The following is a 22050-nucleotide window of genomic DNA, read 5'->3' on the forward strand; positions in this document are numbered from 1 at the left end:
AACGGGCTATGACAGAGCATGTGTGCATGTGTGTGTGTCTGTGCACATGTGTGCACGGCCACTCAATACTACAACACATACGAGATTCTCAGACAAAGGCTCCTCCTTTCTTTCCAACACCACAGGGCCCTGATGGCTGGTCCAGATGTGGTCAGAAGTGGGAGAGAGAGAGCCTGCTCTGGGCTTTGCCATGCACACAGCAGGAGCTCAGGAATATTCCCGTGTGTTTAGGGAAGGGTCAAAGGCTCTCAAGCCTAAATGCACCAAGGCTGTCAGTCCTGGGAGGTTAGCAAACTGTCAGGAAGAGGAGGAGGTGAGTGTTAGGCCTTGGGGCTTCTTACCACCCTGCTGAAGCCTCAGCTGCCCTGTGCTGGCAGGACTTCCTTCAGGGAAGTAGAATTCTTGCCCAGTGTCTCACAGTTTCTAAGTGGAGAAGCTGAGATTTGAACCCATGTCTGTAAACTTCTCACACTATGTCACTCACTTCCTGCAGGAACAGATCTGGCCACAGCAGGTAGTAGGAGGCAGGTGGCGACTGGAGGATACGATGCCAGGTGGCAGGGGTTGGGATTCTGAGCCAAAGGCCAGCTGCTGGGAGACTCCTGCGGGGAAGGGAGGCAGGGTGGGTGGAGCAGGGCCGAGGGGTCACAGCTATAGGAAGAGCAAGCCCTGGGCCACTAGGGCTGACCCCCAGGTGAGTCTGAAGCCAAATCCCAAGTTACAGACTTTTATGGGGTAAACCGTGTCCCCCTGAAATTCATATGTAGACGTCTTAACCTGCAGGACCTCAGAATGTGGCCTTATTTGGAATAAGGTGCTTGCAGGTGTAATCAATTAAGATGGGGTTGTATTGGTGTAGGAGGGTCCCCTAGTGCAATTTGACTGGTATACTTACCAAAAGGAGAACGAGGGCCCAGACCCACACACAGGGAGGACACCACAGGAAGGTGAAGGCAGAGAGGGGCTGAGGCTTCTTCAAGCCAGCGGAGGGCAAGGGTTACCAACAAAACCCTGGAGGCTGGGAGAGATGTGGAAGAGATTCTCTCACAGTCTCCGAAGGAACCAGCCCTGCTCCCACCTTGATCTTGGACATCTGGCCTCTGGAGCAGTGAGAGAATAAAGTTTGGCTGCTTTAAGTCACTTGGTTTGTGGTGCTTTGTTACTGCAGCCCCAGGACACAAATACACTGACCTAGAGCAGCTGTGAGAAGGTTTACCTGGAGATGGGCCCACGTGAAGGGTTGTGGGGGAGCCAGGAGATATGCTCCATGTCTGAGCAGGTGCTCTGAGGACAGTGTCAGAGCTCCATGCTGTTCTGTTCTCCTTCTCCTGTGAGGCAGCATGTTCCAAGTGGGGGCATGGTCCAGGTGGGGGCATGTTCCAGGTGGGGGTGTATTCCAGATGGGGGCATGTCCAAGCAGGGGGGCGTGATGCAGGAGGAGGCGTGTCCCACGAGGGGGGTGTCCTGGGGGCTGTCCCAGGTGGGCATATGTTTCAGAGGGTGAGTCCCAGGAGGGATATATTGCAGGACAGGGTGTGTCCTGGAGGCTGTCCCAGGTGGGGGCATGTCCCAGGAGGGGTGTGCTTCAGGTGAGGGCGTGTCCAAGGGGGGGCATGTTCCAGGGGGTGTGTTCTAGGTTGGGAGAGTGTTCCAGGTGGGGACACACCTGCAACCTGGATGGTAGAGAGAAAAGCACCATAGACCAGGGCCCCAGCTGCACCTTGGCAAGGACACAGCAAGAGCAACATGTCACCTTGATGTCATCAGCCACCAGGTTTGGTGGTGTCACTGCAACGTGACCCAGCCAGAGCTGACCGATGAAATGCCTGAGGCTCCTCTTGCAGGGTTTGGCGTCAGGACACTGGGTTATCCCCTGGGAGTCAGCCGCACCTTGGTCTTCTGGTTCTCATTACAGGCCCGGCTCAGGGCTCCTGCCTCCCAGGCTCAGGCCCAGCACTGGGCCAAAGAGCACCTTCAGTGAAGATTTACTGGGAGAAGGAGGTGGGGAAGGCAGCTCATAGAAGAGGCTGAGGCCATTCCTGTCCAAGGTAATTATCTCCCACCTCTGCGACTGACTTTAATAGCCACGTTATTTATTAATGTGTTAATCAATGCTATCTCCTTGGGTAACTGCATGCACCTCTTACCAAGCAGGCCTCTTTAGGGGCCTCTGTGTCTCCTAAGTGGGCAGTTGCTCTGTGCACCAGCATATTGAAGGCTCCCACACCCCCTTGAGGATCCTGATCAGGAAGGGGCTGGAGACAAAAGAAAAATAATTTCCCCAGAAGGGCAGAGGGAAGACTCTGTTGCAATAAAAAAGGTAATGATTGCCACCCATTTTGGGGGCCTCTGTGTGTGCCAGGTCTGGTCCTAAATGCTTATTTTGCTTTATCCTTGTGCCAAAGGGAAACAGCTTGGCAGAGGAACAGAGACCCTGGCACCAGATTGCGTGAGCCACCATACTGCCTCTTCTGGGCTCTGTGACTTTGTAAAACTCACTTCCTCTCTTTCTTCAGTTTCCTCATCTGGAAGCTGGTGCCAATGATGGCTGCCATCTCACGGGGGTACTATGAGGATTCCACAAGTTTATGCCTGTGGAGTGCTGGCTTGGTGCACTATTGTCCCATTTCCAGATAAGCAGAGTGAGGCATGGAGAAGTCCTGTGATTTGCTCAAGGTTCTCTGGCTAGGCAGGGTCCCAGACAGCATTGAACCCAGGCCACTTGGTCCTACAGTCATTTATTCAATCATTACATTTTGAGGTTTCAAAAACCCCAGCACTGCCTTTACTGGGGATGAAAAAGCAGCTCTGCCACGTGGACTTTGATTCACCTTCATGGCCACTCTTCTGTGTACTGCCTGTCTCTGCCTTCTCTTTCCTGGGTCTCTCTGTGGGTTTGGCCCACATGTACGTTCTCCACAAGTCCCCTTAGGAACTGTTCTGTTGTGACTTCTGCTGAACCCACTGCCTGGTCCTCATCTCCCTTAACACCCTTTGGGAGGCTTGAAAAGGAGGACAGTTTTTGTAAACTAAAAAGACATTTGTGTGTGCCAATCAGCCTTGGCACTTATCTTACAGGCTGAACAAAATTGAAGACCAGAGGTGCCCCCTCCATAGCCCAAGATTGAAGATAAATCCTGAAATGAAAGATTACCAAAGATTCATCCAGTTTCCTATTCCAAGTCAATCTTCTATCCTTGGATTGTAACCTTGCAGGATCTTGAACTCATATCCTTTCAGGGATCATAGAAGTGAGCACATCAAACCTGCCATGAAAAAGTTGTGGAAAAGTGGACAATATTGCCAAATGCAAAATATCTGGGCTATATTTTGGTCTGAGATCACCATTTGAGATTCCTGGAAGATAGGGAACATGGAGGCCAACTCCCATAGGGATATTATATAAGACTCCAAGCCCTAAGTCAGTGATCTCAACCCTGTGGATCAGCACTCTCCATGTAATGGGGCGTCTTAACCCGTTTTGTGCTGCTATAACAGAATACCACAGACTGGGGAATCTATAAAGAAAAGAAATTTATTTCTTAGAGTTCTGGAGGCTAGGAAGTTCAAGGATGAGGGGTCTGCATCTGGTGAGGACCTTCTTCCTATGTCATCTCATGGCTGAAGGCAGAAGAGCAAGAATTTGAGAAAAAAAGAGCAAAAGGGGCTTAACTTGCTTTTAATGCAAGCCCACTCCCAAGATAACTAACCAACTCCTGAGATAATGACATTAATCCATGCATGGGGCAGAATCTCATAACCTAATCACTCTTATTAGGCCCCGCCTCTCAACACCGTCACATAGAGGATTAAGTTTCCAACACATGAGCTCTGGGGACACATGCAGACCATAGCATGGGGGATTGATGTGTATATGGGAGGCACCAGTCATGAATATTTTGGCTGGAAGTTGTGTTTGAGAGCTGAAGCCATGGTCCATCGTGGCAGGGCACACATAGACCTTTGAATGCTCTGAGAAATGAATATTGAACAGTGTAACTCATGGCAGAAGGTGGAATATTTAAAAGGCAGGACTGCCTGGGTCAAGTAAAAGGTGAACAAACAGCCTGTAGCCTGTGGCTGGCTCCTCTTCCCTTCCCATCCCCACCTTTCACTTTTCTCTCTCTCTTTCTTTCTTTCTTTCCCTCCCTCCCTCCCTCCCTCCCTTCCCTCCCTCTCTCCCTCTCTCTCTCTCCCCCTTCCCTCCCACTCTCCTTCCTTCCTTCCTTTCCTTCCTCTCCCTTCCTCTTTCCTCTCCCTCCCTCCTTCCTTGTTTCTTTCCATCTTTCTCTTTCCCTCTTTCTCTCTCTCCCTCCTTCCTTCTCTCCTTTCTCTCTTTCTCTCTCTCCTTATTTCCTTCTTTCTTTCTCTCTCTCCATCTTTCTCTCCCTCCACCCTTCCTTCTCTCATTCTTTCCTTCCTTCTTTCTTTGTCCCCTCCCTCCCTTCCTTTCTTCATTCCTTCCTTCCTTCCCTCTATTCTTCCTCCCTGCCTTCCTTTCTTCTCTCTTTCTTTGACTGATGTGTTCTGAGCCCAAGCACCCTACTAAGTGGTACCAAAATTGACTCAAGAATCAAGAAGAAATAGAAAATCTAAGAAGTACTATAATATGAAAAAAATAAAATCTCTAGTAAAATAAAATCTTTCACAAAGGAAGGACTAGGCCCAGATGGTTGTATGAGCAAATTTTATAAACTTTTAAAGAATGGATCATTCTAATTATGTCCCGAACAACTGTAGCTAGGAATATTAATGCTTGATTTTTCAAGAGTCTCATTTCCTAAAATCTGTAGGTTCAAAGGCAGATTGGCATGTGTTGGAAATCCTCAAATATTGTGCAGTTCCTTGGAGTTTTAGCATTAAGAAAGAAAGGTCTTGCCTGCATTAACTTTGAATTTTGTAAGTTACCAGTTAATAGAGATACTCTATGCATTTATACACACCCTGATTTTATAGGAATGGAGGCATATTCGATACGTGGCTCTGCACACAGGGTTTTTACCTTGTAACATATCTTGGACATCATTTTTGAGCATCCTTTTAAAATATATTTTTTAAATAGCTGCATAGTATTCTATCATGTGAATAACCATAATTTCAGTAAACAGTAAGGTGATAATCATTAATGTGAATGATAAACATGAAGGTGATTTCCAGACTTTTGTTAATTAAAAAGGTGGTATAATACTTTCTCCCATTCAGATATAATTCCAGGCATCATGAGTGTGTCTGTAGGGTAAATTTCTGGAAATGAAATTGCTGAATCAGACAGTATTTCCAGTTATAATTTTGGTATATATTGTTTAATCACAATTGATAAAGTTTGTACCAATTTATAATTCCAGTAACAAGATGTAAGGACCACGTCAAACTCCACAACTTCACTGGCAGTGCTTGACATCATGATGCATATTGCCAGCCTCCCTTCAGGTAAAGTTCTATTAACTCTGCAAAAATTTGATAAATGGCAGACGTCACATTTCCAGATAGTTTTGTGGTAACCAAAAAAGAATTAATTTATTATAAATTTTTATATCACATTGAGACAAAACATTATTTGCAATAAATATCATTATTGTTATGTATTTAAAACATATCATGTATTAAGAAATCGTACTTTAGATGGGGCCAAGCTGGCCGATTAGAAGCAGCTGTGGCCCGTGTCTCTCACGGAGAACAGTGACAACTGTGAGTGAATTCTGCACCTTCAATTGAGGTATCCAGGTTCTTGCACTGGGACTGACTAGGCGGACAGCTCGACCCACAGGGAGTGAGGAAAAGCAAGTGGGGCGATGGCCCACCTAGGTGGGCACGAGCTAGGGGAGCCCCCACTCGCAGCCAAGGGAGGCGGTGATTGTGCGACTCTGCCCGGGAAACCACGCTTCTCCCTCGGATCTTGGCAACCTGCAGATCCAAGGAGGATCTGACGAGGAGGTCCCCTCGTGAGCCCAGCCCCCATGGCCTGGGTCTGCAGCACAGAGCTGTGTGGAGTCTCGGCGGAGAGCTCGCTGGCTCACTGGGGCATGCTGGAAACCCAGGAGTTTTGTGTACTCTGTCCGGAGAATTCCAGCAAAGCGGGAGATACATCCATGCGTTCCCCCAGGAAGGGGGCTGAATCCAGGGAGCCAAGTGACGTCATTCTGAGGCTCCACTCCCACAGCACCTCACAAGTGACGTCATTCTGAAGCCCCACTCCCACAGCACCTCACAAGTGACGTCATTCTGAAGCCCCACTCCCACAGCACCTCACAAGTGACGTCATTCTGAAGCCCCACTCCCACAGCACCTCACAAGTGACATCATTCAAAATAATTTTCATGTAGAGGTTTACATATGCGGATCAGGAATCTCCATGTATTACAAAATTTATGAGAACATAACAAATGTTGACACACACATTTAATTCTGAAATAAATCTTACAACAAATAAAATTGTAACAAATCAAGAAAATTCTGTAGGTTACACATTTTATGTCTAAAAATACAGGTATTGAACACTCAAGGATGGATAAAAGAAGAAATCATAAGAGAAAACAGAAAATATTTAGAGACAAATTAAAAATATGAAATACCAAAAGTTAAGAGATATGTCAAAAACAGTACCATAAGAGAAAAATTTATAGCTACAAGTGATTATAAAAAAATAAGACATCAAATCAACAACTTAACTTTATACCTAATGAACTGAAAACAGAGGGGAAAAGAGGGAACAAAGAAAAGCTAGCAAAATAAAAAATGATAAAGATAGCAGTGGAAATAAGTGAAACAGAGAATAGAAAAACAATATTAAAAATCAACAAAACCGAGTTTGTTCTCTGAAAAAGTTCAACAAAACTGAAAAACCTTTAACTAGACTAAGAAAAAAAAGAGAATACTTAAATTACAAAACTCAAAATAAAATGGGTTCATTACTACCAAAGTTTTGGAGTAAATAAAGGATGTAAGATAGTACCATAAGGAATTGTACACTAAAAATTTGAATAACCTAAATAAAATGAACAAATTCCTAGAAACAAAAAACCTACTAAGACTGAATCAGAAAAGTTGAATAAACCTATTCAGCAAGGAGATTCAGCAAGAAGATGGCATCAGTAATCAAAAACTCAGCAACGAAGAAAAGCCTGGCTTCACTGTTGAATTCTACCCAATGTTTAAAGCAAAATGAACACCAGTTTTTCTCAATTTTTTTCCAAACATTGAAGAGGAGGTAACATTTTCTAATTTATTCTATGAGGCTAGTATTACCCTGACACCAAGCCAGACAAAGGCACCATAAGAAAACTACAAACAAACATCCCTTACAAATGCTGATGCAAAAATCCTCAACAAAATATCAGCAATTCAAATTTAGCAGTACATTAAAAGGATTATACACTATGAATGAGTATAATTGACTCCTGAAATAAAAGTATGTTCCAACACGTGAAAATCAGTGTAATATCACATTAACATAAAGAAGGAAAAAACCCTCATGTGTATCTTAATCAAAGAAGAAAAAGCATTTGTCAAAATTTAACCCACATTCATGATAAAATATACTTAATAAACTATAAAAAGGAATAAAACACCTTAACATAATGTTATATTTAAAAATAAAAACACCCAGCGAACACAGCTAACATTATAATGAAAGACTGAAAGCTTTTACCCTAAGAGCAAAAACAAGGATACCTGCTTTTACTACTTTTATTTAATATAGTACTGAAGGTTCTAGTTAGCTAAAACAATAAGGCAAGTAAAATAATAAAAGATATTCCGATTTTTTAAAAAGTAAAATTTTCTGTTCACAGATGACATAATCTTATATATTAAAAATATTTTACTTTCTGTGAGATAAACTATGAGATGCAATAAATAACATTCAGCAAAACTACAGGATACAAAATCAACACACAAAAATCAGTTGTATTTCTGCAATAACAAACTATCTGAAGAAGAAATCAAGACAACAGTATCATTTATGATAGCGTCAAAAAACAAAATATTTAGAAACCAACTTAACCACGGAAATGAAAAACTTGCATAGCAAAAACTATAAACATTGCAGAAAAGTATTAAAGATGACACAAATAAATGAAAAGACATCATGTGTTTATGGATTGGAAGACAAAACCTTGTCAAGATGGCATCGTTATCTATAGTCATCTACAGATTCAATAAAATCACTATAAAAATTCCAATATTTGAAAAAATAGAAAAACCTATTCTAAAATTCAGATGAAATCTCAAAAAACCCCAAGTAGCCAAATCAATCTTAAAAACTAACAAAGAGGACTAACACCTCCTGGTTTCAAAGTTACTGTAATGCTTCAGTGCCCAAAGCGATGCTGTACCAGCATAGAGACAGACATAAAGACCAATGCAATAGAAAAAAAGAACCAAAAAATATGGTCATGATTTTTAACAAGGGAGTCAAAACTATTCAATGGGGAAAGGACAGTATGTTTTTAATGGTGTTAAAAATGAATATTTACATGGAAACCAATAAAGCTGGACCCTTGCTTTACACCATATAAAAAACTTAATTTAAAATGGACCAAACATCTAATTGTAAGAGCTAAAACTATAAAACCCTTAGAAGAAAACACAGGGAAAATGTTTCATAATGTAGAATCTGGCAATAATTTCTTGGATATGACAGTGAAAGCACAGACAACAACAACAAAAATACATAAAAAGAACTTCATCAAAGTGAAAAGCTTTTATGTATCTGAAGATACAATCAATAGGTTGAAAATAAATTCACGAAGGGAAAGAAAATTTTCACACATTATATATTTGATAAGTAATAACCAGGCTATATAAAGACCTCAGCACTAACAACAAAACAATCAAATTTAAACATGAGCAAAGGTTTTAAAATACACATTTCTTTAAAGAAGATAGATAAATTACCAGAAAGCACAGTATAAACTGCTCAGCATCACTAATCATGAGAAAAATGTAAATCCAAACCACAATGCAATACCAACTGACACATATAAGTGTAGCTGCCGTCAAAAAAACCACCACCAGCATACCGAAACAACAAAGCCCCAGAAAACAGGAAATGCTGGATGTGGACAAGTCAGGACTCCTGCACACTGCTGGTGGGAAAGTAAGATGCCACAGCCACTGTGGAAAACAGTAATCACCACATGATCCAGTAATTCCACATCTGGGTATATACGCCAAGAAACCGAAAGTGGCAATTTGCACACCCACGTTTATAGCAGCATTCACAAGAGCCAAAGGGTAGAAAAAGCCCAAATGTCCATGTACAGATGAATGGATAAGCAAATATGATCAATACACACAATGATACATTATTCAGCCTTAAAAAGGAAAGGCATTCTAATAATGCTACAACATAAACCTTGAAAAGATTAACACCAAAAAATGCAAATACTCTATGCTTTCCACTTTTATAGCATACCTAGAGCAGTTAAATTCATAGACACAGAGAGTAGGATGTGGTTTCCAGGGGATGGGGGAAGGGAAAGGGGAGCTATTGTTCCATGGATACAGAGTTTCACTTTGAGGTGATGACAGGTTTGGAATGGATAGTGGTGATAGTTGCACAACGTATTTGTACTTAATGTACTTAAATTTTCTGTTATACATATTTTACCATAGTAAAAAAAGTAGCAAATATTTAAAAATCTATATGTTTCTTTGAACTGTTTCTTTACATCCCTTGTCCATTTTTCAATTTGGTTGTTGGTCTTTTAATAATTTAGGATAGACATATATATGTGTATATATATATAACCCAAATTAGCTTTTTGTGTGTCATGTATGTTGCAGATCTATTTCCCCAGTCTGTTGACTTTTGACTTGGAGACATTTTTCTCACCTATAAAGTTTTAATTTTTATGGAGTCAAACGCATCAGTCTTCTAGTCAAAGGCTTATTTATGGGTATGGTGTTTCAGTTTAGGATGATAAAGAAGTTGTAGATATGGATAAAGGAGATGATTGTGCAACACATTATACTGGATGCCACTCAACTGTACATTCAAACATGGTCAAAATGGTAAGTTTTATGTTGTATATATTTTACCACCAAAAAAGGGTCGGGCTTAGATGTTTATAGGTTAGGGGTTTGGAGTACCTCTAACATTTATTCCCCAGGGATCTAATTTATAAAACACCCACACAAGGAAAGTAGATACTGACTTCACAAATTTCTTTATAAGTCCCACAGCAGAGGCTGTCTGGGAAAGCAGAGGTGGAAAGAGTCACATAAACTCGAGGTCAGTGTGAGACCTCCCACCCCCTGCTCTGGAATCAGATGGAGGAAGGCATGCGTGCAGGCTGAGCTGGAGGTCAGTGTGAGACCTCCCATCCCCTATTCTGGAATCAGACGGAGGAAGGCATGCGTGCAGGCTGAGCTCAAGGTCAGTGTGAGACCTCCCACCCCCTGCTCTGGAATCAGATGGAGGAAGGCACGCATGCAGGCTGAGCTGGAGGTCAGTGTGAGACCTCCCATCCCCTATTCTGGAATCAGATGGAGGAAGGCATGCATGCAGGCTGAGATTGAGGTCAGTGTGAGACCTCCCATCCCCTATTCTGGAATCAGATGGAGGAAGGCACGCATGCAGGCTGAGCTGGAGGTCAGTGTGAGGCCTCCCACCCCCTGCTCTGGAATCAGATGGAGGAAGGTATGCATGCAGGCTGAGCTGGAGAGATGAGCTGGGTGGCAGAACAGTCCTCCCATGACCCTAGACCTTAAGTGCTCCCACATGCTCTCAGGCATGTATCAAACCAAGAAAGCAGGCTAGGAGGGTAACACAGCTAAGTGTATACAGGGAGCTACAAAATACTTGAGCTGAGCAAATGACACACAAGGAGACAGAAGCAGTATGACCTTTACACAGTGACCTGGCTGAAATCATTTCAGGCTCTCATTAATCAGGCGAGCTCTGCTTTCTCTCTGAGGTAGGTAAACTTGAGGGGTAAAGTGGGAGTTGGGGAAAACAGAAAAGAAAGCCTGGTGGTGTTTCTTCTAACTCTGTTATAAATAAAAAGTAACACACAAATGCCCTGTCTCAGGGCCCAAATATTAGGTGAAGAAATGTTTGTCATCTCAGTCACATGACATGGACTGTAGCAGAGCAGTACACACATGGTCATTATTCCTTTCCCTCTGCATGTTGTGTGCTTTCTCAGTTTTATAACGTACCTGATCCACTTGTCTCATCATACTAGCTGCAAACAAGGCCACTGAATGTCACACCAGGTGGCCAGCATGTCTGTGAAGGGCGGAAACTGGGGCAAACAGCTGGCAGAGGCCTGCTAGAAAGTCCCCGATGCCCACTCCATGGAGGACTCCACACTTAAAAGACAAGATAAGCACGTGTCAGGCTGCCTCACTAGTTATCCCCCCAAATAAAAAAATAAAAGTAACCCCTCCAGGGAATGTGTACATACACACAAAAGTATGTGCACACAGCTACATGCAAAGGGGAAAGGCTGGGAAGGAACCAAATCCACCTCTGAACACCAGTTACTTGTGGGGAAGGGGAAGGTGAAGCTGCCTGTCAGCATTACTCACCTTTTCAACTGATGAACTTACATCAATTTTGGCAATTTCTCATAAAAAGGCAATTTTCACTCCTTGGGTGATCACCCAGGTCCTGCAAAACTGAGCCACCAACAACCACCTGCACCACTTCCCATGAGGCCAAATAATGGCTTCCCTCAAAGCTCAGCCATCCCACCCACCTCCCAGTCCTGTCCCATGCAGGGGGCTACCGGCCGCCTGGGGTACAGGGGTCCAGGCCAAACCCAACCCACAGACGGCTGGTGAAACCAGCATGTATCCAAGGGCCTTCCCCCGACCTAGGCCACGTGCCCACTGCATAGATAGGCCTGTGCTCGCTCCCCTAGGACAGAGACTCCCTTTTCTTCAGTTGGAACGAGGGATGGGGAGATTTGATGGTGTCCTGTACAGGTTGCTTTCTTCGGCTGGAATGAGGGATGGGGAGATTTGATGGTGTCCTGTACAGGTTGGTTTCTTCAGTTGGAATGAGGGATGGGGAGATTTGATGGTGTCCTGTACAGGTTGGTTTCTTCGGTTGGAATGAGGGATGGGGAGATTTGATGGTGTCCTGTACAGGTTGGATGCTAATCTGATGAGGTGCTCTTGGAGAAGCTTGCCTGAGTTTGGGGCTTTCTCAGCACGTGGTGTGTGCTGCCTCTTCGAGCTTCAGAAGTCCCAGAAGGAAAGTGCTTCTGTGACCCCCATTTACTGGTGAACAGAGGTCAGGTGGTTTGCAGCCGGCCGAGCAGCTGCTAAGTGGCCAACAGGCTGGATCTGCGTCTCACTTGCAGAGGCCCTGCCTGGCTGCTGGGGCTGCCCTGAGACTCCCTCCACCTCCTCTTCCCTCCACAGCTTTCCCAGCTTCTATCCACAGCTGTGCTCCAGGTGGGGAACACCGGTGGGTGCACCAGGGTGCAACTACTCAGAGCCCAGTGTGCTGAAGGGCCCCTGCTCTATGCTGTTTCCATATCCAAGCCCAAGCTTGTCTAGAGCTTCAGCAAATCCAAGCCTCCCTGAATTCCCTGCAAGACCAAACTGAGCCCTACAACCCCCACTACACTGGTTAGCTGCCAGTCCCAGCCCCTGCTGCCTCCTGAGCCACTGTCTGTACAGTTCTAAAGTCCTTCAAGAATGTTGAGATCCTAAGCCGACTCTCACCCAAAGAGGTGAACAACCAGGGGCCTCCAGGGGTAGAGAACATACCCAGCCAGGTTCTGCTGCCTGTAGGCTTGATGTCCTTCCCCTACAACACACCACGCTTGCCAGGCTGAAAGAGGGGCTCCAGAAACTTGGGAAACCTGGGCCTATAGCTGGCATATGGAAAAGAGGCCTGGAAAAGCACTACTCCTGTCCATGAAGCCCCCAGATGGAACCAGGTAATTGGGAAATACATGGGCACCCAGGCTGACTCCCACTCAGACCCAGGTGGGAACTGCAGCAGTGACTTGCCCCCTCTGCCACTCTGGCTGTACCACTACAGGAGGGAGGAACATCTAGCCCCAAGCATGAGTGGAGACACTAGGTGTAGGCAGGTTCCAGTGGTTGCTGCAACTGAACCTTCCCAACCAGGTCCATGCAAGGCCATCTCAGATGGGTGCACACCTGGGTTGGGCAAGGACACCCCTCAGAGTGAGAGCCACTGAGCAGGGCTGTCACAGAGGCCCCTTTTCCTGCTCCAAGGACAGGTTGGGGGGGAGTATGGGGGACATATGCCCCCTCCCAGCTGCTTCCAGGAGCCACTTCTTTCAAGATGAGGCACTCTCCTGCCTGCCTGTTCCCATTTGGCTGCAATAGACCATTGCCAACATTCAGAGAACAAAAAGGGGCCTCACCTGCTTCCCCGACACGTCGAAGGCAGGTGGGTATGCCCAGGGGACCTGGGGTAGAACCTATACATCGGCCCACCCCCAGGCTATGCTGGCTTCATCTTATCTGTGTGATGGGGGTGGGGGTGGGAATTACCAAGAGACCATCACACAAGCCGTGGACAAGTTCTACAAGAGCCAGGTAGAAAACCACCGTGCATGCTGCCCGGCAACCAGATCACACACACATCTCTTATTTGACAGCTTCCCCAAAGCAGGCTTTGAAGTCCAGGCTCCCCAAGAAGCCTGGGGAGGAGACTCTCCCAGGCTAAAGGGCCTATTCCCAAAGGTGCCACTGTCACCAGTCTCATCCTGACAATCTTGGGTTATTTTTGCCCTGAAGTTTTGGAGTGGGGGACAGGGAGACAGCAGACAGTACACATTAGCCACCTTTCCAGAGAGCATCAGCCCTCCAGACTGGGGCAGGTGAGACCTCCACTCGGGCGTTTTTCTCCCTGGCTGCCAGTTGGGGGAAGCAGCATTGTGAGCACCTGCCCGTCTCCCCAGGTCCTGTTGAGAAACCCCATCTGTGCCTCTGGAGAGACTGCCCCGAGCACACAGGCCCAGCAACTGCCATCTATGGCCCCCAGGACCTAATCCCCTTCTACATAGGGGTCAGTGCATGTGAGTATACACTGGGCTTGATTTCTGCCCACTAGTCCCTGCCAGATATCCCATGCCCACCCTCAAGAGAATGAGGCCACACAAACACACCCAGGCGGTCATGGTGATGGAGTGGCTGGGGTCCTACTTGCCCACCCTTCATTGCTGGTTCAGAGCCAGCTGCCTGACCACATTCCTACCCTGAGATGGGACTTTGGGGACATTGCCCACCAGGGTCACTGACCACTTTTAGGGTTCAAGAAACAGGGCAAGCTGGTCCCCTAGAAGTCTGGAACATGGGATAAGCCAAGGCTTGCCTTCAGAACAGGTTTTCCACCACGTAGCTGCCCAAGGCCCAGGGCATCCCCAAGTTCATGTGAAGCCTGCCTGCCATGTCCACAGCCCATGCCCACCCCTCCTGGAGCCACTGGAATGCTTGTTCCTGGGCACTCGACAAACCCAGACAGCTTCAGCCTTGCAGGACAACCGTGCACACCTGGCAGCCGTAGCCGGAGGGGGGCCCATAGATAGAAGTTGGAGGTGAAGCCAGATACTATGAGAATACTTTATTCGGCAAAATCGTATACTATAAAAATGCTTTAAAATGCAGGAGGAGAGGTGAAGACACAAACAAGTGCGTAGTGACACATGGCAGTCAGAACACAGTAAAGAATCTACACTGCTTCCCCCCTTTACCTAGAAAAGGAAAGTTCTAGACCTCCTCCTCCTCTTCCTCAGCATATTCCTCAAACTCCTCCTCCTCAGCTGTGGCATCCTGATACTGTTGATACTCAGAAACCAGGTCATTCATGTTGCTCTCTGCCTCCGTAAATTCCATCTCATCCATCCCCTCGCCCGTATACCAATGGAGGAAGGCCTTGCGCCGGAACATTGCTGTAAACTGCTCTGAGACACGCTTGAAGAGCTCCTGGATGGCTGTGTTGTTCCCAATGAAAGTGGCTGACATTTTTAGCCCCCGGGGTGGGATGTCACAGACGGCTGTTTTGACGTTGTGGGGGAGCCAGTCAGCGAAGTAGCTGCTGTTCTTATTTTGAATGTTGAACATTTGTTCATCCACCTCCCTCATGGGCATGCGACCCCTGAAAATGGCAGCCGCCGTTAGGTAGCGGCCATGACGGGGGTCACACGCGGCCATCATATTCCTGGCGTCAAACATCTGCTGTGTAAGCTCAGCCACCGTCAGGGCCCGGTACTGCTGGCTGCCCCGGCTGGTCAGGGGGGCAAAGCCGGGCATGAAGAAGTGCAGCCGGGGAAACGGGACCATGTTCACGGCCAGCTTCCGCAGGTCAGCATTCAGCTGGCCTGGGAAGCGCAGGCACGTGGTGACCCCGCTCATGGTGGCAGACACCAGGTGGTTCAGGTCACCGTAGGTGGGCGTGGGCAGTTTCAGGGTCCTGGAACAGATGTCGTATAACGCTTCGTTGTCTATACAGAAGGTCTCGTCTGCATTTTCTATGAGCTGGTGGACGGAGAGGGTGGCGTTGTAGGGCTCCACCACCGTGTCTGACACCTTGGGCGAGGGCAGGATGCTGAATGTGTTTATGATCCTGTCTGGGTACTCCTCCCGGATCTTACTGAGCAGAAGGGTACCCATCCCAGACCCCGTCCCCCCACCCAGGGAGTGGGTCAGCTGGAAACCCTGCAGGCAGTCACAGCTCTCAGCCTCCTTTCTGACAACGTCCATCACTGACTCCATCAGCTCCGCACCTTCCGTGTAGTGCCCCCTGGCCCAGTTGTTTCCGGCCCCACTCTGACCTGTAAGACAGTACAGCCAGTCACTCGATGGCCAGGTATATGGTCATTAGTGGTCACCATAATGCAAAAAGGGCCAAGTGTCATGTGAGGTGAGCGCATCGTTCTCCCTACAGGTGGAGCAAATGAAACCCCTCCCCCAGAGTTACAGGACAGCAGCCTCCCTGTTAGAAATTAAGTCAGGAGTCAAGCCTGAGACAGGCTGACAGACCTCCCTGTAAGTGGCTCCTGCCCATTTTCTGGGAAGGCAGTAGCTACGGTCCCAGCTCAGCTCCCTGCAGGGAGTTGACATCAGTAGCTCTTCACCTTGAGGAGACACCTGGGCCTTCCTCCCAAAGCCTCTTTAGGAGGCAGATGGAGCGACTGGGAGGATAGGAGGGTGTTCAGGGGCCCTGGATCCACGGTTCCCACGGCCATGACCTTGGGGCACGCCTAGATTTTGAGTGGCCCTGGCTAAGAAGCCGCACCCCAGTCCTCGCCCACAGCTCACCGAAGATGAAGTTGTCCGGCCTGAAGATCTGCCCGAAAGGCCCCGAGCGCACAGAGTCCAGGGTGCCCGGCTCCAGATCCACCAGCACAGCGCGGGGCACGTACCTGCCACCTGAGAGGGGCGGGAGGGCATGAGCGAGGGGAGGGCCGCGTTCCCAGGAGGGCGGTGGGGAAGGTCGGGGGTCTCACCGCAGGCCTCGTTGTAGTACACATCGATGCGCTCCAGCTGCAGGCGGCTGTCCCCGTGGTAGGTGCCCGCGGAGTCGATGGCGTGTTCGTCCGAGATCACCTCCCAGAACTGCGAGACGGGAGGGGCCGGACAGGCCAGGGCCAGTCATGGGGGTGCCCCAGCTCCTCTCCCACCCCCACCCTCATCCGCACCCCCATCCCTAGGCCGCCGTGTCCCTGGGTCCACCCTGGCCGCCTCGCCAGCCGCCCAGTCCCACCGCGTCCCCGGCAGGGACCCGCCCCCGCCCCCACCACTGCCAACACCTTCCCCGGCCACCCGCAGGCCCGAGCTGGGCCCTCAGAGCCCCCGCTGCCAACCTTGGCGCTGATCTGGTTCCCGCACTGCCCGGCCTGCGTGAGCACGATCTCCCGCATGGCTAAGGCGGGATCAGGGCGGCAGGAGAGACGCGAGGAGGAGGAGTAGACGCGCAGTGACCCAGCCCGCCCTCTGCCAACGCTGAAATAGCCCCGCGCCCACCTCCCCCAGCCTCGCATCGGGCTCCCAGAATAAGCAACAGCTTTACTTGCACACAGGTGTACCCACCTGTGAATCCCTTGGCGTTGAACGTCTGTTGGGGAGCTCAGGTGTCCCTGCTGTGGTCCCTTCCACGCTGGGGAAAGCTGGTCAGCTGGAGAACTTCCTTCCACGTCTTTACTAAGACTAAATCCCTAGCTGACCTGAAACTGAATTTTCCTCCCATGTGGGAGGGGAGGACTCTAGTTTCCATACTCACAGAGTGCCTTGCACCTGCCCTAGATGGATGACATATTTTTGTAATTGATGAGTCTTTTCATCTATTAGGAGATCTGTGGTTAGGAAAGGCCTTCCCTATGTTAACAGGACTTCATTATAAGTTTGACTTTGGAGCAGTTCAAACCTGCAGTAAGCTATGGGTGTTAGAGATAGTCAGGACTTCATTATAAGTTTGACTTTGGAGCAGTTCAAACCCACAGTAAGCTATGGGTGTTAGACATAGTCAGGCCTCTGATTTAGCTGAGTCTTCTTTAGAGTGGGATCAGCCCTTTCACCTTTCCAGAGGACCACGGTCTCCATGCAGAGTGAAGGTCATATTGGATTCTTCAAGCTGAGGATAGGTGTTGGGATACACCTGCTGTGAAAGATGAGCCCTTGTCACTTTGCAGGCTTTTAGATGACCCAAACTGAGGAGTTATTTCTTCTGGTAAACATTTTTCAGATGGGGTGGGGAATGCCTCGATCTAACCAGCAAAGGTATCAGTGAGCATTAGCAAATATTTGAATCTCCTGCAGAAAGGCAGCTGAGTAAATTAGAGTTTCCAGTTCTCACCTGGATAGGTTCCTCATTTTGAACAGGTTTAACTGGAGAAGGAGAAAATTGCTGGCCGTTTGGGTCATGTCAGGCACAGAGCTCTCGGTGCTGAGACACCTGTTTTAGTGTCTTGAAAAGATTTACCCCATAAACAAATGAGACATTAACAGAAACAAATAATCTCTTCTAGGGTGAAAAGAATCAGGAAAGTGCTGAATTATATTTGTATGATTGGTACTTGGCATTAGTAATTTATTACCATCCTTCAGCCAGCCAGAGGGGCCCTGGACTGAAATGCAATCCCTGGCCCATTTTTGTTCTTCTTCAGAGTATTCTGGCCCAGTTCTATGCATGCTGACCAGCACGCCCATAAGCTTCATTGGCCCTCTCAGTGCAGGGGCCTTGGCTGTGGCATCTACAAGGGCATTTCCTTTTACATGGTCAGTCTCTCTTTTGATGTCCTCTGCAATTAATTATAGTCACTTTCTGGCAGCAAAGCAGCATTCTAACAAGCTTGAAATCTGAATGCTGTTGTATGGAAAAGCCCTTGGGGTCAGGAGTCCCTACCCATTCCAAACTGCAGCATAAGCATGAAGCACTAAAAAATCATACTTGGAATCAGTGTAAATGTTAACTTTTAAATCCTTTCCCAACTGCAGGGGCCTGGTAAGTTCAATTAACTCACCTTTTTGAGCTGAGGTAGAGGCCAGCAAGGCTTGTGCCTTGATTCTCTTGTGCTGACTAATAATGGTATATCTAGCCCTCCTGTTTTCCTGATGCATAAAACAACTTGCATCTGTTAACCACTCTTCTTTGGGATGGTCAAGGGATTCATCTCTCTTAAGTCTGGCCTGCTAGAATAAATTTGTTTCATAACCTGTGACATGCTTTGGCTGTGTCCCCAGTCGAATCTTATCTTGAATTGTAGCTCCCATAATTCCCATACATCGTGGGAGGGACCCAGTGGGAGGTAATTGAATCGGGGGATGGGTCTTTCCTATGCTGTTCTCGTGACGGTGAATAAGCCTCATGAGATTGGAGGTTTATTTATTTATTTATTTTTGAGGCATAGTCTTGTTCCATTGCTCAGGCTGGAGTGCAGTAGCATGATCTCAGCTCACTGCAACCTCTGACTCCTGGGTTCAAGCGATTCTCTTATCTCAGCCTCCCGAGTAGCTGGGATTACAGGCGCCCACCATCATGCCTGTCTAATTTTTGTACTTTTAGTATAGACGGGGTTTCACCATGTTGGCCAGGCTGGCCTCGATCTCCTCATCTCAGGTCATCCACTGCCTTGGCCTCCCAACGTGCTAGGATTACAGCTGATGGTTTTATAAAGGGGAGTTTCCCTACACAAGCTCTTTTCCCTGCTGCTGTGTAAGAGATGTGACTTTGCTCCTCATTTGCCTTCTGCCATGAGTGTGAGGCCTCCCCGACCATGTGCAACTGTGAGTCAACTAAACCTCTTTTCTTTATAAATTACCCAGCCTCAGATATGTCTTTATTAGCAGCATGAGAACAGACTAATACAACCTGTATGCCAGGAAGGCTGGGAGCACCTGTGGACTCTGGCAGGTAAGTAGCTGCGTTTATGGTTTGGCAGGCTTTAAGTGTTATGTCTGGAGTGTCTAGCAATAAGGCCTGATGCTTTCATAAATATTCTTCTATTATCCACGGGTGCCCTTTAGCTTCTAGGACCACCATCCCTTGTTGTGGGGTCAAAAACCTGTAGGTGCTGTTCTAATGTTAGTTTATTAGCTTTGCCTACTAGAAAAGTGGTAGCAGCAATAGCTCTAAGACCTCAAGGCCACCACCTCGTCTATCTGCTTAGAAAGTTAGGCTACTGGCCTTGGAATGTCCCCCAGTTTTGGGACAAGATTACTCAAGGCCTATGCCTTGCTTTTTGGCCATATAAAGAAGAAATGGTTCTTCCAACTTGGGGACTCCCATGGCTACAACAGAGCACAATTTCTCCTTGAGAGTTACATTCTAGGAGCTCTAAATCTTTCCCTTTTTTGTATCATATAAAGGCTTGGTTACATGTCCAAATCTGGGCACCCATAAGCAGCAGTACCCAGACATCTCCTAAAAAAGCCCACAGTCATTTGTTGGACTGGGATCCTTGGATGACTAAAATAACTTTTTTATCTTCTAGGGATGTTGATCAGTTCTAGAGGTTAAGGTAGGTTCCAAATATTTAAGTCTTTGAGTCAAAATCCGAGCCCTGTATGGTCATACCCTGTATCTGCAAGTTCCCAGGAAATTTACCAACTTAATAGTACTATAATGTGAGTCTTATTTAGTTGGGCTAGCAATGAACAAGTCACCTACATACTAATAATTGTGTCTCTTTCCAACTGTAGATTTCTTAAGTCCTTAGCTAGAGTATTTTCAAATAAGTGGGGGCTATCCCAGAACCCTTCAGAGATGACTGTCCAGGTTAGTTTTGAGGCTGAATGCGTATCTGGATGAGTCATTCAAAGGCAAACATATTATGAATCTGGACGCATTGAGAGGCAGAAAAATGTGTCTTTCAGATTTAAAAGTGTAAACCAGCTTGCATCCCCTGGGACTTGGTAAGTATTGGGGACAATGAGTTGTATGGAGACAACTGCATTTATTAATGCTCTAAGGTTTCTGACAAATCTGTACTTGCCATTAAGCTTTTCATCTGGTAACATGCGAGTATTGTAAGGAGACTCTCACGGCCTTAGTAACTCACACGGCAAGAATTTGGAAGCTGGTAATGTGTGAGTATTGTAACTCATGCCATTAGGCTTTTCATCTGGTGACGTGTGAGTATTGTAAGGAGACTCTCACAGCCTTCATAACTCATAGGCAAGAATTTGGCAATAAGGGGTTGAATTTCCCCTCATGCTTCTCGCCCTAAAATGTATTGTCGAGGAGTTAAAGGTAAAGTATTTAACTTTCAAATCCTTTCCCAACTGCAGGGGCCTAGAAAGTTCAATTAACTCGGCTTTTTGAGCTGAGGTAGAGGCCAGCAAGGCTTGTGCCTCGATTCTCTTGTAATCGACTGACTAATAACAGCATATCTAGCCCTCCTGTTTCCCTGATGCATAAAACAACTTGCCTCTGTTAACCACTCTTCCTTGGGATGGTCAAGGGATTCATCTCTCTCAAGTCTGGCCTCCTAAATAAATTTGTTTCATAACCTGTGATGTGCTTTGGCTGTGTCCACAGTCAAATCTTATCTTGAATTGTAGCTCCCATAATTCCCATATATCATGGGAGGGACCCAGTGGGAGGTAATCGAATCGGGGGATGGGTCTTTCCCATGCTGTTCTTGTGACAGTGAATAAGCCTCATGGGATCTGATGGTTTATTTATTTTTGAGACATAAAAAATAAATCCTTGAGGGCGAGGAGCACGAGGCTCAAGTTGGATTTGAATGGGGGAGGCGTTTAGTGCGTTTCCCAGAGCCTGTGTGGCCCAAACCTCAAGATTTACTTGAGACAACACCTCAGGTGGTAAATGTGACAGCTCATTCTTAACTTTTTTTTCCCCTGAGGGGTCAGGAACAAAAGTAACACTTTCTATGATTTATGATCTGTGAGGGTGACCATCACTTGGTCTGAGTCAATAAACCTCTCCCCAGTAAGAGGTCAGGCATTCAGACAGTACTAAAAAGGCAGATGAGAAACCCAGAGCCCCTGGAAGGCAACTTAGAAGATGCAAAAAGCAGTGTTTTTGGGCTTGGCCATCATGAGAAGACAGGAGCCCCTTGTATTGAATCAGGACAGAGTCATCTGCTCCCACACCTAATAAGAAGTTAATGCTCCTACCTGCCACTTCAAGAGTCACCTGAGGCTCCTCCATCTCTCAATAGCTAATAGTCCAGTGGGAGCGGAGGTAGGAAGCATCAGGCCCTACCACTTTTGAGTCTGCTGGGCTCTGATGATGGCTCCCTTGGAAGCACAGTGCATTTCCTCCGGCAGTGGCCGACCTTCTTACAGAAGGCACATTGGTTGATATCCAAGGCACAGTGGCCCAGAGGCACGGACTGGGACTTTTACCTTCTCACTTCCTCTGCGAGGGCCAGGGGTTAAAGGGCTGCCTCTGAAGTCGTGGAGAGCACAAGGCTGCAGCTAGAAGCTGGGCCTCTTGGGAGATTTGCTTTATGTTTTCTCTGCCCTATTCCTGTGATAGAAAACTGCAGAATCCAAGTCTAAAATCTGATCCACGGGAGTCTGGAAGGCTAAGGCTGCTTTTGGCAGCTTCCTGCAGATATCAGAAGCAGACTGGGCTATAAAATAAACTCC

The 22050-nt window shown here is 47.0% G+C and overlaps 1 protein-coding gene across 6 annotated transcripts; it reads right to left on the minus strand.

The window, feature by feature from the left end:
* Positions 1 to 14703: 14703 nt before the first annotated feature.
* On the minus strand, positions 14704 to 16856 carry LOC119624812 (tubulin beta-8 chain-like). Of its 6 annotated transcripts, XM_073013953.1 has the most exons (5): positions 16800 to 16856; positions 16443 to 16551; positions 16255 to 16365; positions 15742 to 15767; positions 14704 to 15669 (listed from the first exon to the last, which is right to left on the minus strand). In XM_073013953.1, exons 1-5 carry the CDS (start codon positions 16854 to 16856, stop codon positions 14704 to 14706), a joined length of 1269 nt encoding a protein of 422 aa, XP_072870054.1. The 6 variants fall into 6 exon arrangements, with proteins under 6 accessions (XP_072870054.1, XP_072870057.1, XP_072870053.1 ...); XM_073013956.1 differs by lacking the exon at positions 15742 to 15767 and having other exon boundaries at positions 14704 to 15649; positions 16281 to 16365; XM_073013952.1 differs by having other exon boundaries at positions 14704 to 15767.
* Positions 16857 to 22050: the final 5194 nt, after the last annotated feature.

This window comes from Chlorocebus sabaeus, unplaced genomic scaffold (assembly GCF_047675955.1).
Source record: "Chlorocebus sabaeus isolate Y175 unplaced genomic scaffold, mChlSab1.0.hap1 unalloc_scaffold_114, whole genome shotgun sequence".
Lineage (NCBI taxonomy): Eukaryota > Metazoa > Chordata > Mammalia > Primates > Cercopithecidae > Chlorocebus > Chlorocebus sabaeus.